A 16,653-nucleotide genomic window follows, 5' to 3' on the forward strand; every position below is an offset into this window, starting at 1 on the left:
AACTTACAGAAAAAAATCAAAGTAGAAATTCTTTGAAACCTCAGGATGGGTAAAGAGTTCTTAATCTTGTTATCAAAACACCATACATAAAAGGAGAAATTGATATGCTGGGCTTTATAAAAATTAAAAACTTTGGTTCTAAGAAAGGCCCTGTTAAGAGGACAAAAAGGCAAGCTATGGTCTGGGAGAAAATATTTGCAGACCATATACCTGAAAAGGGACTACTTTTGAGAATATATGAAGAACTCTCTCAAAACCCAACAGTGGAAAAACAATCCAATTAGAAAATGGGAAAAAATTATGAACAAACATTTCACCAAAGATATACATATGAGAAAAAGGAAGCACATGAAAATTGTTCACAATTACGGAAGCGTAAATTAAAACCATAATGAAATATTAATACATATCTATCAGAATGGCTAAAAATTAACACACACACACACACACACACACACACACACACACACACAGTGATAGCTCACTGTAGAAAAACACACTCCACACTGGAATGACCAGGGTGAGCGGGTCCCAAAGTATGGATAGCACAGAAATTACTCTACAGTGACTTTCTAACCAAGATGATAGAACACAGATGACAGTGAAATAGCATCTTAAAGAGCTGAATAGAAATGATTGCCAAACCAGAATTCTATATTCAGAGGGAAAAACCCACAAAATTTAAGACAGAATAAAGGCATTTTCAGAAAAACAAAAACCAAAAGACATTTTTACCAGAAGATTGCAATTAAAAAACAAAACAAAACAAAAAAACAACTAAAAGGAGTTCTTCAGAAAGAAATAAATTGATCCCAGATGGAAGCATAGAAATTTAGGAAGAAAAGAACAACAGCAATGGTAAATATACATAATTAATAATTGTGTAAAACAATAAAAATGTTTTATATACTTAAAACATATGTAGAATGTAAATAACTGATATTAACAGCACAGAAGACAGGAAGTGGGTTAATGGATTTAAAATGTGGTATTTATCATGATAATGGTAAAAGGAGTAGTTTTAAATTAGATTCTAATGATTCAAGGGTGAATGTTATAATCTCTAAGGTAATAGCTAAGAGTAACTCAATATATAAGTAATGATTTTTAGAAGAGAGTGATAATGGAATTAAGAAAAGGAAAAAAGATAAAGGAACATAAGAACATATGGAACAAACAGAAAACGATACAATGATCTATTTAAATCCAATAATGTTAGTAATTTTATTAGATGTAAAATGGTACACTCTCCAATTGAAGGACGAAGTAAAACAAAACCCGAATACATTCTTTGGGATAGAGAAATGTTGAAAGTGGAGAGACTGAAAAATATACCATGAACTGAAAGAAAGCTAGGGAAGCTATACCAAATTGGAAAAAGCAGACATTAAAGAGAAAAAAAAAAAAAGACCTAGCAGAATGACCCGAGTCAATTCACCAGGAAGGTATAATCATTTTAAATGTATATGTGCCACACGTTACATTGCCTCAAAGTAAAATAAGACCAAAATTTAGCCCTGATCTTTCTACTGAGTTTCTAATTCTCATATCTGACTACCTACTGAACATTGGCTGGATGACTTAAAGGCACCAAATTCTCCATACCAAAACCAAACATTATTATTTTCTCCTATGAAACCTGGTCCTCTCCTGTAAATTTATCTTTAGATAGTGGTATTCCAAGATATTGTCCAGAAATCTTAGGATCATCATGTTTTCCTTTTCCCTCAATTGCTTGTTCAAAGACTATTGTTTCCTGTTGATTCTGCATTGTGTTTCTCCTTTCAATTTCCGTCTTTATTTTCACACTGTCACTGCTCTCACCCCCTGCCTAAATGACTGCAATACTGTCCCAATTTTTCCTTGCCTAACATGCTGCCCCTACTTCAAAACCTCATCCTCACACGTGCTAATCCAAATCCGATGAGATCACAGTGCTCTCCAGCCTCCAGACAATTCATGGTTCCATTTGCATCTGATGCAGAGCCCTCCACGTCCACCTCCTTCCTGCCTGTCTTTCCTATCTCAGCCCCCACTGTTCTCCACCTGACACCCTACAGTGTTAGTAACCACGTGCAGGTCAGTCTGTGGCCTCTGAAATGGGATGCCTCTGCAACTTTGCACGTGCTTTTTCTTCTCCATGAAGTGCCTGCTTTCCCAATGAATGCCTTCTCAGCCTTCCAAGTTAATATTTACAGCTAAAATGTATTGCATGCTAAATAAGTGTCAGGGAATGTTCTAGTTTAATCTTCACCACAACCCTACAAGGTAGTTACTACTAGTGGGCTCATTTTACAGATGAGAAAATCAAGAGGATAAGTAACATCCAAGGTCAAACTTGTGGGGATGTATAAGGACTGAGTTTGAACCTAGAAAGTCTATTTTCAGAGCTTGCACTACGTTTATGAACCACTAACTACAATTCAGGGTTCACATTCTCTGCAATGCTTTCTCAAACTTTTTTTTTCCCGTGTTCTTTTTATTTTATTCAACACCAGAGAACTTCAGATCTCTTCTGCCTCTGCTGTCCTCTGCACATACCTCTCACAAAAGCATTTATCGTACAGAATTTACAATTATTTGCTGACTCTTGAGTAAGCATCTCAAAAATAGGGACCTTGTTGAATTCATTTTTGCATCCCCAAAGAAAAGCTCATTGCCTGCAGTAGTAAGTAGCTGGTGAATACTGCTGAATAAGCAGTTAAGGAAAGCACAGGAAATGTATAGATAGTTCTTACCAGATGGATCTTCACTTTCTAGTCTAAGTTTATAGGGGAACTCTTGGGATTAAATATATTCCTTGATGTATAAAGTTGTTACTATGTTATAAACACATTATATATGTGTGCTTGTGTATGTATGTCTGTATATATATGTATATTTTTTTATATATATGCAGGCATAGGACCAATTTTTTAGTCCTATTTACTAACCTGTTTCAAGGCTAAGTTAGTTGACTCTTGTGGCATATTTGATTGTGAAGAAACAATCAGCAGAACAACAATAAAAATATCGCCAAAAGATTTAAAACACTGCCAAAGGGGTAGTTTTTCTTGGGAGGGAAATGGCTGTTTAGCTAAAAATGTGCAATTATAAATGATGTTAGGTCTATTACTTAAGAAAATCTGATCTCCAAGTGTTGGATTTCAGAAGGCAGAGCAAATTTAAAAATTTGTAAAATTCCAGACACTCTAATGTGCAGCACACTATGGAGAAGGATGACTTCTTCTTATCCTTGACAATTGCAAAGTCAAAAGCTAGCAAAAATTAGAAGCTGATCTATTTAGAGAGCAGGATTAACGGCAATGTGCTATTCAATAGTCACAATATAGGTTGCATTAGAAAAGATGTGAGTTCATCACACCAGATCAAGTATCCAGTAGGTTTTAATAATGTAGACAAGGGCACGGGGTCGTTTTGTTGTTCTTATTGATATATTAGGCTGCACATTGTGCTACCGATATTTAAGTTTTATGACTCTGGTGGCAGTGTCATTTAGTGGAGACAGAGATTATTTTTCCAATTCTGCTCAAGATTTTCTAAGAGACCCTGGCAAGTCACTTAATTTCTTTGTGACTCAGTTCCCTGAGTTTGTAAACTCAAATATATAAGAATGCCAATCAGGATTACAGCATAAAAATAAATGCCCAGCCATATGACCCAGCAATCCCACTCCTGGGCATATACCCTGAGGAAACCATAATTCAAAAAGAAATATGTACTGCAATGTTCATTGCAGCACTATTTACAATGGCCAGGACATGGAAGCAACCTAAATGCCCATCAACAGATGAATGGATAAAGAAGATGTGGCACATATATACAATGGGATATTACTCAGCCATAAAAAGGAATGAAATTGAGTTATTTGTAGTGAGGTGAATCCACCTAGAGTCTGTCACATAGAGCGAAGTAAGCCAGAAAGAGAAAACAAATACCATATGCTAACATATATATGGTATCTAAAAAAATGGTACTGATGAACTTAGTGACAGGGCAAGAATAAAGATGCAGATGTAGAAAACAGACTTGAGGACATGGGATGGGAGGTAAAGGGGAAGCTGGGATGAAGTGAGAGAGTAGCATTGACATATATATATACACTACCAAATGTTAAATAGATGGCTAGTGGAAAGCTGCTGCATAACACAGGGAGATCAACTCTATGATGGGTGATGACTAAGAGGGCCGGGATAGGGAGGGTGAGAAGTAGTCGAGGGAGGGAGGGGATGTGGGGATATATGTATAAATACAGCTGATTCACTTTGTTGTACAGCAAAAGCTGGCACAACAGTGCAAAACAATTATATTTCAATGAAGAGCTTAAAAAATGCCCAAATTCCTTAATTTTGCTAGAATTTTAAGAAATTTTACTGAGCTGGAGGCCATAATTTGGGGTTAGAGATTTTTGTTATATAGAAATGTATTATCCTTATATGCTAATGGAATTATATTCCACATAATTGCGCTAATTCTTTCTATTATGCCATGCAAAGCTGTTAAGATAGATTATGACATTTATCTGTCAACATTAGAACGATAATGGGCTTTTACTCTATGTGTGTATATTTATACATACATATATAATTTGTAAATATAAATATTACTTAAAATATAAATACTACAAATATATATTTTACGTATATTTATAATACAAAAATATATTTGTATTATCAATATAAGTACAGTATAAATATATAATTATGCGATAATATATTATTTATAAATAGTATATTTTATTAAAATATTTTTTTCTTTCCTTATGGGAAGGAGGAAACAGTGACTGCTATAGTTATGTGCAATATTTATACAGTAATAGTAAATTAACTACACCATTTAGGACTAGCTACAAATAGGAAAGCAGGCAGGGTCAATCGAGAAGATGAGAATGGAGAAAAGCAGCTCTATCTCCCCAGAGAATAAGAAAAGTGACTTTTCTTCGAGAAAACTCACCCCTAGAATTTCTTGTCATCCTGAGTGTGTTTACTGATCTCTACAAAAGCGGTGTAGGCAGATTAGAAAAGGATGAATTTGGGAGACAGTCCTACCTGATTCCAAGCTTGGTTTTACCTCTTACAAACTCTTTGACTGCAAGCAAATGGCCTAATCTCTTCATCTCTTTTTTCCTCTATTGTAAAATGGGATAATCCCTGTCTCATGGGTAGTTGTGAGGATTAGATGAGAAAATGCATGCAAAGCCCCTCCTGCAGGGCATCCATGACACTTTCACCTGGGGTGAGCTGAAATTAAAGCTACCACACAAAGGTAACAGATTTTTCACATCTCAGAATGAAGAGAAAAACATAGTCCCTGATAATGTTTTATCTCTAAACAACTGATTTACAACTAAAGGATTTTTTCCAGTCTTTACTGCTGACAGTCTGCTTTTATGTTCCTGGAAACGTTACATCAAAGCCAGGTCCAGTGAATAAGGATAATGATTATTACAGGGAATCTACGCTTATACACAGTTTAATCCCGAACATCCAGTTGTCTGATGAGTTGCATTTTTAAGAGGCCTGGTGTGGTTTAGGTTATGCGAATAATTGCTTCCCAGTTTCTTGTTCATTTCAATGTTTTTCAAAGTGTTGTGTTATAATTTACCATTAATTCAATTTTATCACTTAGCTTGGTCTTCACAATACCACCTGGTCGCATTTTCCCAATGACACCTCTATCCTTCAAGACCAGGAGCAGCAATCTGGTCATTCAAAGAGGAGGGTGGGGTGAGAGCACAGACTGATACTGGAATATATTTTTATAAAAAAACCTTTCCTTTTTTTTTTTGGCTGATCTGAAATTTTACTCTCGCCTACTTGCTTTTGTAAGGCTTTGGTGAACTAAGCAATTGTTGGTTTCTTTATCATATTCCCACATTCTCGGCTCAGCAAAAAACCCATGTCAATAAAACCCACAAAGAAGAAACTGCAGATAACCTTGCTCGTGGCATCATCTCCCAAGGGAAGCCTAATCACCAGTGAAAGTTACAAGACTTAAAAAGGGCAGAAATAAGCTTAGTCTAGTTTTCTGCAAATGGGTTTACAATTTCAGCTCATCTCGTTGTCAGACTTCATCGGAGGCAGCAAATGACATTAAGAGAACAGACAACATTGCTTTCGAGTAGTATCCCCATTATTGCTAAACTGAGGGTTATTTGAGCAGTGACTTCTGACATTAATCACTTTGTAATTCAACTACCTTACTGCAATTGTACTTTTAAACGTAATGTTGTCTGGCAGCTAGTATCAGGCTGCTAGGAAGCACCACAGAGACACAGGCACATCGATATTTAGTGTTTGTTGAATGTTCTTAAGTTTATTTTTTTAACGTTTAGCCATAGAACTTTAGAATGCCTCCTAAAGTCCAAACTTAACACCAAAACTATGAAATTTAAAAATAACTAGAAGCAAAAGTCTGAATTTGATATGTTGTTACACTTTCCTCCATTTGTTGTGGTTATATTTTCCATCTTTGGGGCCCCAGACTGGCATCAGCTTTCTCTGCGTACCTTTCCTTCTTCTCCTATCTCACAAGTCAACTCTTGTTCAACCATCCTCAGTTTCTTCCCACCACTGCCAGCTGTCTTCCTGTAGCACGTCTGAGACACAGTTTCCAGATGTTAGGGTAGCAGGTAAAAATCCAGAGACCAGACACATGACCTGAATGCTGAGTCTGACCCTGTATTCCTAATTCTTTAAGGATGAAAGTCATCCAATTTGCCAACCCGAGTAAGAGCTGAACTGTATGAACCATGACTGCATGTTGAGAATGAGGTGAATCTAGATATAATGTATAACATATACACATAACACATAATATAATGTAATTATAAAGTAAGCATAATTGATCCATTTATCCTTTAATTCATTCATAGAGCCGATATTGATGGAGTAACAGTTACGTGCTAGGTGTCTGTTAGGCCTTGGAATTGTATTGGAATTTAGCTTTTGATTTTGGCTTTAAGTTATAAAACATGCTCTAGGGTTTGCTGGTTAGATTTCAGTGCATAGTGAGTATGAAACAACTTGAAGTCATTGCACCCTGGGGTGGTCCTGTTGATAATAATAACCCCTGTCTCCTCTCCTTCACCTTAGAGAGAGGGCAGGGTGGGCCATGGAGCCATGTGGAAGCCCAGGTCTTCAATACTACTTTCTGGTCTGCAACGGTCTTTCTCTTTGACATCCAAGATACTTTATAGAAATTACCTACTGCATCCCCATCACATTCTTAAAAGATGGAATGTAGTAATATTTCAAATTGATCTCTTTTAGTGGATGAAAGTTGAGCTCAGAAATGTTACAGGGCTTTTCTAAAGCATCTCACCAGGCAAGGATGTAATAGAGCCATTGGTCTCACCACCTGCTCCCTGGTCTATAGCTCTGCCCATTTGGGCAGGTCTCCACCTTTGTCCTTGTTAAACATGTGCTTTGGTATTTTTGCCTTTGTCTCATAGCAAAGGTCTGTGAGTCTGACCTTAAGGCCACCTGACTTGTTCTCTATGTGGCAAACACCCCGGGCAGAGAGTAGCCTTCGTGCTCAGCCCAGGGGCTGTGGCAGCAGGGGTCTGGAGCTTCAGTCACTGGTCCAGGATTTAAAGCCTCTGGTGCCGTGAACCTCTGGTCACTGATGTCCCATTGTTCCTGAGACGGCCATCTTCTCCAGGGCGACGGCCTTGTCCTTCTAGGACATGTCGTCCTGAAGGGGACATGCTTTACTCTCTCCTTGGCAACCCACTGATTCAAATGCCTACAAACCTCAAACCTAACTGGGCCAAGTTCAGTTTTTGACCCTGACATTTTGCTAAAGTGTTACATATTACTTAAGAAAACAAGTTTAGTGACCATGGTCCAACACAGTCAATAAATGTACTTTAAATCCCTGATCTAATCCTATATCTAGAAGTTTCGTGTCTAATGTGATGAGCACGTCAAAAACAGACTGACTGGACAGCACTCCAGCATGAGACCAGCTCAGTGAGAAGAAAAGGGGGCTTTCATGGCTTAAAAAAGACGTTCGCAGGTCTGAAATGCTCTGTGAATGACACAGGTGAGCACGGGCAGAGCTGAAACAGACCCTGGTGGTGAGGGAGGGGCAGGCTCTCAACCAGCACAAGCGGACAGAATAACAGTTGCTCATTGGTGTTGGTTCTGCACTGCGGAGTTCGTCCACTTCAGCCAAGTCCATTGGACCGACGGCTGTTTAAATTTCACAGGATCACAGACACCACTGACGATCAAGTAAAAGCTGCCTACTCTCTCCAGAGAAATGCTCAGCTCTGCAGATAATTTCAGAGTTTCACAGATCCCAGGATGCCTACTTTGCTGGTTATCAATTATCCGGGATCAATTCCTCATGTCGGGGAGGAGTGACGGGGAAAGCGGGAAGGCAGGTGTACTTCTCAGGTAGGTATCAGCTCCCGGGAAGTGCTGGCCTTACTTTCTCCTAACCTTCCATCCCGTGCAGGTGGCCGTTCATTGCAGAAGTTCCGTAAAAGAGGAGACCTGATTTCACCACATAATTCATTAGGGACAAACTAAGGGGAAATTTCCCCCAAATTTGTTCTGACCCATTAGCGATACAGATATAACAAATGCCTGAGGGGACGTTACCTGATGATCATACAATAGTATGAGGTGGTGCCTCACTGACTTCTGAAAAATTAAAGCAAATGTACATAAAGTACTGTCAAGTGTGGAACTGAAACAGCGCATCTGTAAAACGCGAGTGTTTAGGTCAAGATAAGCTAAACTGAGATGTTGCAGACTAAAACGGTCTCCCCTTCACAGCCATGATTTATTCAGAGAATATACTGTTTTCCAGGCGAAACCAACTATTTGGAAACAAAAATTCACGGTCCTGTCCTTAACGTCGTTTTTTTCTCTCTTTACAGGATGCCCAGGCCAGTTTGAAGTGGGCGAGATTGAGGTGAAAAGTGAATCTTATTAGCCAAGTTTAAGTTTTCTTATCTACATCTGTAAGAAAAAGAGTCTAATAAACCTTAGAATTCAGTGCACTCTTTGTTTCTTCCCCTTTTCCTCACCATAAACAACAAAAAACAAGCCAAAGTGAAAAGCTATGCGGCACGATCAGTGAATTTATATGTGTGGTCTTGAAAGGTTTGTAAGACCGAAACAGTCCAAAATCATAACACTTGGGTGATCAGTGAAAAAAAAATTACCACTAAAGATTACTTGAAATTACTTCTTAAATATTGCCACGTGGCCGACAGCATTTGTACGTGAAGAAGAGGTGAAAGGCACGCAGAGGTAGCACACTGCTGGCAAGGACGGAAACCCCATTTCTGCTCTCTGCGTGTAAACCTCTTCTCTCTCTAACTGTGACCAGAGGAAAATAGTTATGGACCGAAAATGTCTAATGCTTATGGACGGGCAGGGCCTTTGATGACTTCTTCCTCCCGTGCTACCTCAGTTCAGTAAAGTCACCTTCACTCTGAAAATGTCTCTTTGTAGCTCAGAAAAACATCGTAATTCATGAGGCTAGGGAGTACTGCTAACCTGGAAGCTTCATGCAGGTGACAACCACGTGGAGTGTTCTAGGATGATTTCATTGGTCATGGGAGAATATATTAGGAAAAAGGAAAACAACTTGAAAGCGAGTAGCAAGAGCTATGCAATTATGTGTCATTTGATTCTAAAGTCTGTGCTAAAGGCACGAATAGACGAGTACCGTCGCGTAAAAATCTCCAAAGGAAAATTAATTTCTCTTTCAAAACAGCCTTCCGTGTTTTGTATGCCACTTCACTTAGGCAATTCTATTAATGCAACGCCCTCTGTCTGCCCATGAGACTTGCTTTCAAGTTAGCGTTGATACAGCTAAGTAGGGTAGGTGGTAAAGTGATTTTCTGAAACAATTTGACACGATGGCTGCGTTTTATTGGGACGCCTTCAAAACACAAATGTCTAACTGCGTCCCTCAGGAAACGCATGAAAGAAATCACACCCCAAATGTAAAGAAGGTGACGATGAGCTCTGCTTTCTCTCAGAGGGCTGAAGGTGAGCCACAGCACGGGGTAGAGAGGAGGAAAGACTTTGAACAGTGAGCCGGGATTCTTACTGGAGAAAACTTGCCAGGTTTCTCCGAGTCTTCACAGTAAGCGATTCGTTTTGTGAGCTGTTTGCTTTCAGAACATTAATCACTTCTGCATTCAAATGGGAGAATCAAAACACTTCCCAGAGTCAAGTATAAATGACCTTAGACTGTGCCATGGATGCCCCATGAAGCTACCTCATATTTTAAAGGATTCAAAGTTCTGAGTTAATCTATGTAGATAATTATTTCTCAGAAGCAGTGGGGGTGCGATTTTTTTTTAAAGGAAAGAAAAAAAAGAAAATGTTTAATTTCGTAATATTACTGTGATTTACAAATACATAATTTAGTAAATAGTCAATGTTGCAGATTAACACAATAAAAATAAAATAGAAACAAATTTATCTTGAATCAAACCATCTTTCATATGCACAAATTTTGATTTATCAAGACTAGAAATATTTTCCAAATATTCTCTCCCTACCCTTTATTTCACTCACCATTCCTACCCTTAAACATTTGGTCATAGCTTCTGGGATATCATCAAAAAATATTTATAGGATATTCGAAGACTGGGTCTTCTTTGTTCCCTGTCCTACAATAAACATCATTTGTGTTAAACAAAAATATTCTCTAAGACGTATTTAATTCAGAAAATCACACACACACAGACACACACACACGGGTTTGTACTTGGGTGCTATTTTTGATAGATCCTCTCAGCTAGCTTTTCCCTCTAACGCTCGATGACTCCCTGACCACTACCTCCTGCCCAAACTGCTTCTCTAGCTTCAATTTCCTCCTATATTTCTCCAGTAAGATATCTCATAGGCCCTCCAATCCAAAATGACCCAAACCCAAGATAATATTTCTTCCCTACACTTTAGCCTCCTAAGGCACCCGTGTCCAACAAGTCACCCATAAGAAGTCATCTTCAGCTCCTGCCCTCGTGTAACAAGCACTAAGTTCCCAACACTGTACTTCCAAAGTCCTCTGCTTTCTGAATATCTCTGAGATTTCCACCCTTCCTCCTATTTTTATTCCCGCTGTGTTAGTTTGAGCCTTCCACCGTTCTTATCTGGAATTCTGTGATAAGTTTCTTCCTTCAGAGGTTAATAGGTCCCCCAAGCCTTCCTCCAACCTGCTACCACTATGACCTTTCCAGAAGTCCAGGCTGGCCATGCACTCTTTACTTAAAATTCTCCCAGGCTCTTCACCATTTTAAGGAATAAAGTCAACAGAGGCCACCAGGCCTTCTTTCTTGATCTGGCCCTTGCTACCCATAGGTTTAACTTCTACCATTTCCATGGGTGATAAAATGAAACTCAGGTCTCATTTGAGATCGTGGTGTAGGCAGCCTTTAAATACTAGAGGGATTATTTATCAACATTAGTTGAGTGATTTTTTTTTAACTCAAAATACATCATCCGTAATTTATAAAACCAAAATTTTATGTGACATATTCCCCTGAACTTAAATGAAGAGCAACTTTAGACAGGTGAAAAAGATGTTAAACAAGCAGAAAAGTAACAGTCATGAAAAATAGATGTATGTGCCGCCCAAAGTTCTTACCCAATGTCTGCCGGAAAGATAACCTCCAACCTCTTGCTGTTTGAAGCGAATCTGTCTCGAATACCAGGAACATAGTACTGTTGCTGCTCTTAACACTTGGTGGAAGCTTGGAACCACAGAATTTGCCAAGAAGGGGATCACTGATGTTAGAACCATCATAAACTGCCAGGTAGTCTTGGGAGCAGGAGGGAGAGGGAACCACAGCAAAATCATTGAACCTGTGAAATGAACCTTGTTAATACTAACATTCTCCATTTGGATTTCTTACAAGAACACAAACAAACAAACAAAAACAACAAGACAAAGGCTAACAGCAGAGCATCCAAGATTCACTTGATAGGAAACATTAGAAACAATATACTATTTTACAGATGAGTTTAAAAGTTTAGATGAACGTTTTTGAGAGATTAGAGTAAGTCAGAGTGTGGTAAGCTCTGGGAATATAAAGATGAGTAAAATACAGTCCTGGACTTCCAGGAGTTTACATATTAAAGTCTATTGGACGTTAAGTTTTGACAAGTTGAACTGATACTTATTTGTCATTTCAGCAACACTTTAGTTTTTCAGTCTCATTAAAAATATGGTATTTACTCTGTTCCCTTGTTATTTTTATGAGATCAAGTGGTACTATTATCCTATTCTTTATTTATGGGAAGAATGCTAATATAATAGAGTGGAAGAAATGCTGGTTTTAGAATCACAGCTTAATTCTCATTCTCACAGCCTGTTTCCCTCTTTTAAAATGGAGTTTATTCTAAGGTTAACGGAAACAAAATGTAAAAACCAAATTATGGTATCTGGCATATAGTAGATGCTGAAAAAAAAAAAAGACAGACCCAACAAATGATCGATATTGTGATTTTGAAAACCAGGAATATGAAATACTTTATTCCTCATAAAAGAAATAAAAAATATAAAAAACCAATGGTAGGAAAGAATCTCATTTAACTGCTATAACCAGAAATTTTAGACCACTGTGGTCATCACAGGCATGTCACCCCACATCCCAGCTCTCAGCTTCCCTGACTTTTGCTAGGATTGTCTTTCACACACTTTGAGGTATGATGTGATCTTAAGACATGCTTTGGGCACAGAAATGTAAGCAGGAGTCATGCATATTGTTTTTGGAAGAAGTTTTAAAAACTACTACTCAACTTTCCACACTGCCTTCCACTGCAGTGATGATCATGGAAGCTAACGTAGAAATGAATTTCCATCAACCTGGGCGGCTAAGTGACCATGATAGGAGGAGCCTCCTTGTCAGGCCACGTTAGACACACATACGAGTGAGAAATAAACTTTTTGAGTTAAGCTACTGTGCCTTGGGGTTGTTCGTTACCACTTATAACCTATCCTGACAGATACATCCCTGACTTTTCTTTCAGTGCCTAACACAGTATTTCTTCTTCCCTTTCTTTCTTTCTTTCTTTCTTTCTTTCTTTCTTTCTTTCTTTCTTCCTTCCTTCCTTCCTTCCTTCCTTCCTTCCTTCCTTCCTTTCGTTCTTTCTTCTATCTTCCTTCCTTCCTTCCTTCCTTCCTTCCTTCCTTCTACAATGTTTTGTATTAGTTTCTGGTGTATAGCAAAGTGATCCAATTACATGTATATATTCTTTTTCATATTCTTTTCCATTATGGTTTATTGCAGGATATTGAATACAGCTCCCAAACACAATACTTCAATCCAGGTCTTATGCTCTGCCATTTCAAGTAACTATTTCCAGAGTTCCCAAACAAGCAAGCCTTCCTAAGACTTCGTAGTAGATTTTCTTAAGGATTTTATGGTGGGTTTATTATAGCTTATTTTTTTAAAACCTGTTTAAATTATTTGATATCCTGTCATCATTTTTCTAGGTTCTTCTTCTTTCTCAGATGTTTTTTGTTTGTTTTCTTGTTTTTGGTATTTTTGCTAGCATCTGTAATATATAACATACAATATGGAATAATTTGAAAATATCTCATGATTAAAATATTTCCTTTAAGAGGCTTAAGAATAAAATGACACAATATTTTAAAACAGGTTTTGGTTGGTTGAATGTTTTCAAACTGATGATAAAGATCAAGATGAAAAATTTCTTAATTTTCTTTAACCACACGTAACATTTAATGTTCCTGTAATAGAAGACGGCAAAACAATTGCAAGATAATTTCCAAAACACTACTTTCATTTTTATTTTCTATAGACAATACATTTATTTTGCACAACCGGAATCCATGAAAGAAGATAAAAATCTGAGTTTCCAAGAGGACTCGAAGCTGTTTTGGCTTTGCCTCATTTTCCCATGAGAGCACAGAAAACATCTGGAAAAGCCCATTGACAGAAAACCTCATGAAGCTGGCCTATTTTGAGGAGCCTTGAACGATTTATGTTTTACTAATGTCTACAACTTCTTCAGTACCTAGAATAGCATTTGTTTCATAGAATGTAGGTTCTTAGAAAGAATGTAATAAATAATTTTCCAAACATGCTGATGTGTGCTTTGACTATGGTGAGCCTCAGGGCTCAGGCAGGAGGAAAAATATACACATATCATAGCCTTGCTATAATCCTACTCATGTAAGGACCAAATACGGGGCCACAATGGCAAATGACAAGAACCATTCCTTAAGCTTCCATCCCGAGCAGGCCTCCTGCTCCTGGCCATTGGCCAGTTTTTGTTTATTCTTTTGTTCCTAGGACTTAAAGGGCTTTTTGGCTTTAGGGCAAAGCTTCCTTACAAATGGCCCCAGGTGGGACCTGCAGTGTTCTTCAGGGTCCAACCTGTAGACCACTAACTGTAGACCACTCACTGTCTGATACAGGAACAGGCGTGATGAGACCTGTTTCACAGTCCAAGGACCCATTTGATATATGAGATCCCTGGAGGTAAATTGCAGAGAGTTCATGATTTGGGGGAGAGAAGGTGATCACAGACATATAGGAGGGATCCTAGCCCATTAAGCTTCTATAAAAAATTCTGTATTGCCATAAACTACACCAACTTTCAGAGTTTTCCACCACATGCTATATATCACTGAAACACAGGAGTTAGAAATATGTCATCTTACATGACAACAATTGTGAACTTCATCACCGGAGAACTGGAGGTTGCTTTCCCTTAATCAGTCTTGTTGGAAGTAGGCAGGATCAGGGGAGAATTTTACTGATGTTATAAGATATCTTGTAGAGCACCCGTTTAGAGGTGTTCTGATACAGGAATAAATATGAATTTCTTAAGTAGTTAGAAAATGTACCCTTTGAGAGAGAGCACAGGGAAGTATGAAGGACGTGGTTTGGGGAGTAAATCTCTTATGGATTCTGATTTTGATTCTTCATTTAACACTTATGTCACTTTGGGAAAGTGATGTGACACTTCTGAGCCTCAGTTTTCTCATCAATAAAATGAGATGAATAATATATAACTCATTTGACTGTATCAAGAACCGAAAAAGAGAAGGGTGGAAGTGTTCATTAAAGTTCTTTGCGTATAATATGTGCCCCAAAAGTGGAAACTGCTTTCTCTTGCCCTCCCCACATCCTCTGACTTCAGAATAGACTCATAATGTTACACCCCATTACGTGAAGCTCCTTTAAAACTGTTGGAAAACTACAACAATTGTTTGAACTGGTGGGGTTTTTCCCCTGAATGACCACTGGCTTCCGTGGAGGGTAGGGGGCCCATTTCCCAGGCTACAGGACCACACCACATGCTCGCTTTCTCTTCCTCCAGATTCTTGTATATACTTCTGATGAGAATCAATGCTTTGCATCATTAAAAGAATATTTTTTCTGCAAACAGAGCTGGAACGATTTTGTTAAGAAGGTAAATGTGTCTTACGTACTTGAGCTGGATCACTCTGTCGTCCCTGACGGTGATGGTGTACAAACAGTGCATGTCGTTAGGGTAGTCGGAGTAGGAATAGGACGGGCTCTTGATGACGCCAGTGGAGAGGTTGAACACACCGCCACAGGCTGCAACCAAGGGCGGGGAACAGGCAGAGAAGGATTATGACTCGTAGCAGAGGAAAGTCATTTCCAGACACTCTTTACTATGGTACCCTTTTCCCCAAGAGAGATGATAATCATTCGTCTTAAAGCAATGTAAACCTCCCTTTATTGTGCTTACAAATAATTCAGATTTTTCCACTGAAGTGGAGGAAAGAGACAGTAAGGTGTACAAGCAGGGAAGAATGTTTCAAGGCAACTTTTGGAATGGACCAAGTCTGAGCCAAAATAATTGTCAGAGGGAAAACAAAGAGAAAGAATGTTTCACGTGTTGGAATATAACTGTCCTTTCTCTACATTGAAGTGACAGATTCAAAGGGATAACGGTGATGGCTGGAAGCTTAGGAAAGCTCTGCAGAATCCGAGGCACATTGTGGGCTTTTGAACCCAGGAAGGACTGTGATCTAAAAATCTTAAATAATATGGATTGGAACCTCCTATGTCCAGCATAGACGACTATAAGGTGAAGTTTCAGAAATCACTTTTGGAATAATGGGGTTTAGTTCCCTCTGTGGGCTCAGAAGCACAGCTCTTGGGTCCTGTGTGTTTCTGTTTGGTCATGAGACGAGTAAGGACCGTACTCGACCAAGCTTTATTACTGGTCCTCAACAAGCACGAGCAAGTTAGGCCCGCCCCCCACCCCAAGTCCAGCAACCAACAGCCCACAGCCCTTAGGTACTCCCACGACTCAATAAAACAACAGCCGTAAAAATAGAATGAAATCCCATTATAAAACATACAGAATTTTTCTTTGCTTGGCCTTGCATATAAGGAGGATTATCTTGTGCCACCCAGTGATGGAAAGTGCCCTCTTCTCACTGCAGTGAGAAAGGTTTATATTTATTTTACTTTCTGATTCTAAAAGTATAGTAAGGTTAGTATATTTTGGTGATAGTTTTATGGTTTATATACTATCAACGAATACATTCCATTTACGTCTCTTAGAAATGATAACCAAATAGTGGCTGCCATTTAAGGTTATTAAGGTTATTTATTTATTTTCTGCTTGTTTATTTTGTCTCAGTTGAGCCCACATTGCAGGGAAAGCTATT

The 16,653-nt window shown here is 38.5% G+C and overlaps 1 protein-coding gene across 1 annotated transcript in view; it reads right to left on the minus strand.

Moving 5' to 3' along the window:
* CUBN (cubilin) overlaps nt 1-16,653 on the minus strand; it is a 275,207-nt gene that overhangs the window by 29,940 nt on the left and 228,614 nt on the right. The window contains exons 58-59 of the mRNA XM_057731754.1: nt 15,439-15,568; nt 11,620-11,837 (exon numbers count right to left, since the gene is read on the minus strand). Of these exons, the coding sequence (XP_057587737.1) occupies nt 11,620-11,837; nt 15,439-15,568 (348 nt within the window). The remainder of the gene's footprint in view (nt 1-11,619; nt 11,838-15,438; nt 15,569-16,653) is intronic.

The sequence above is a fragment of the Hippopotamus amphibius genome, chromosome 4, assembly GCF_030028045.1.
Source record: "Hippopotamus amphibius kiboko isolate mHipAmp2 chromosome 4, mHipAmp2.hap2, whole genome shotgun sequence".
Taxonomy (NCBI): domain Eukaryota; kingdom Metazoa; phylum Chordata; class Mammalia; order Artiodactyla; family Hippopotamidae; genus Hippopotamus; species Hippopotamus amphibius.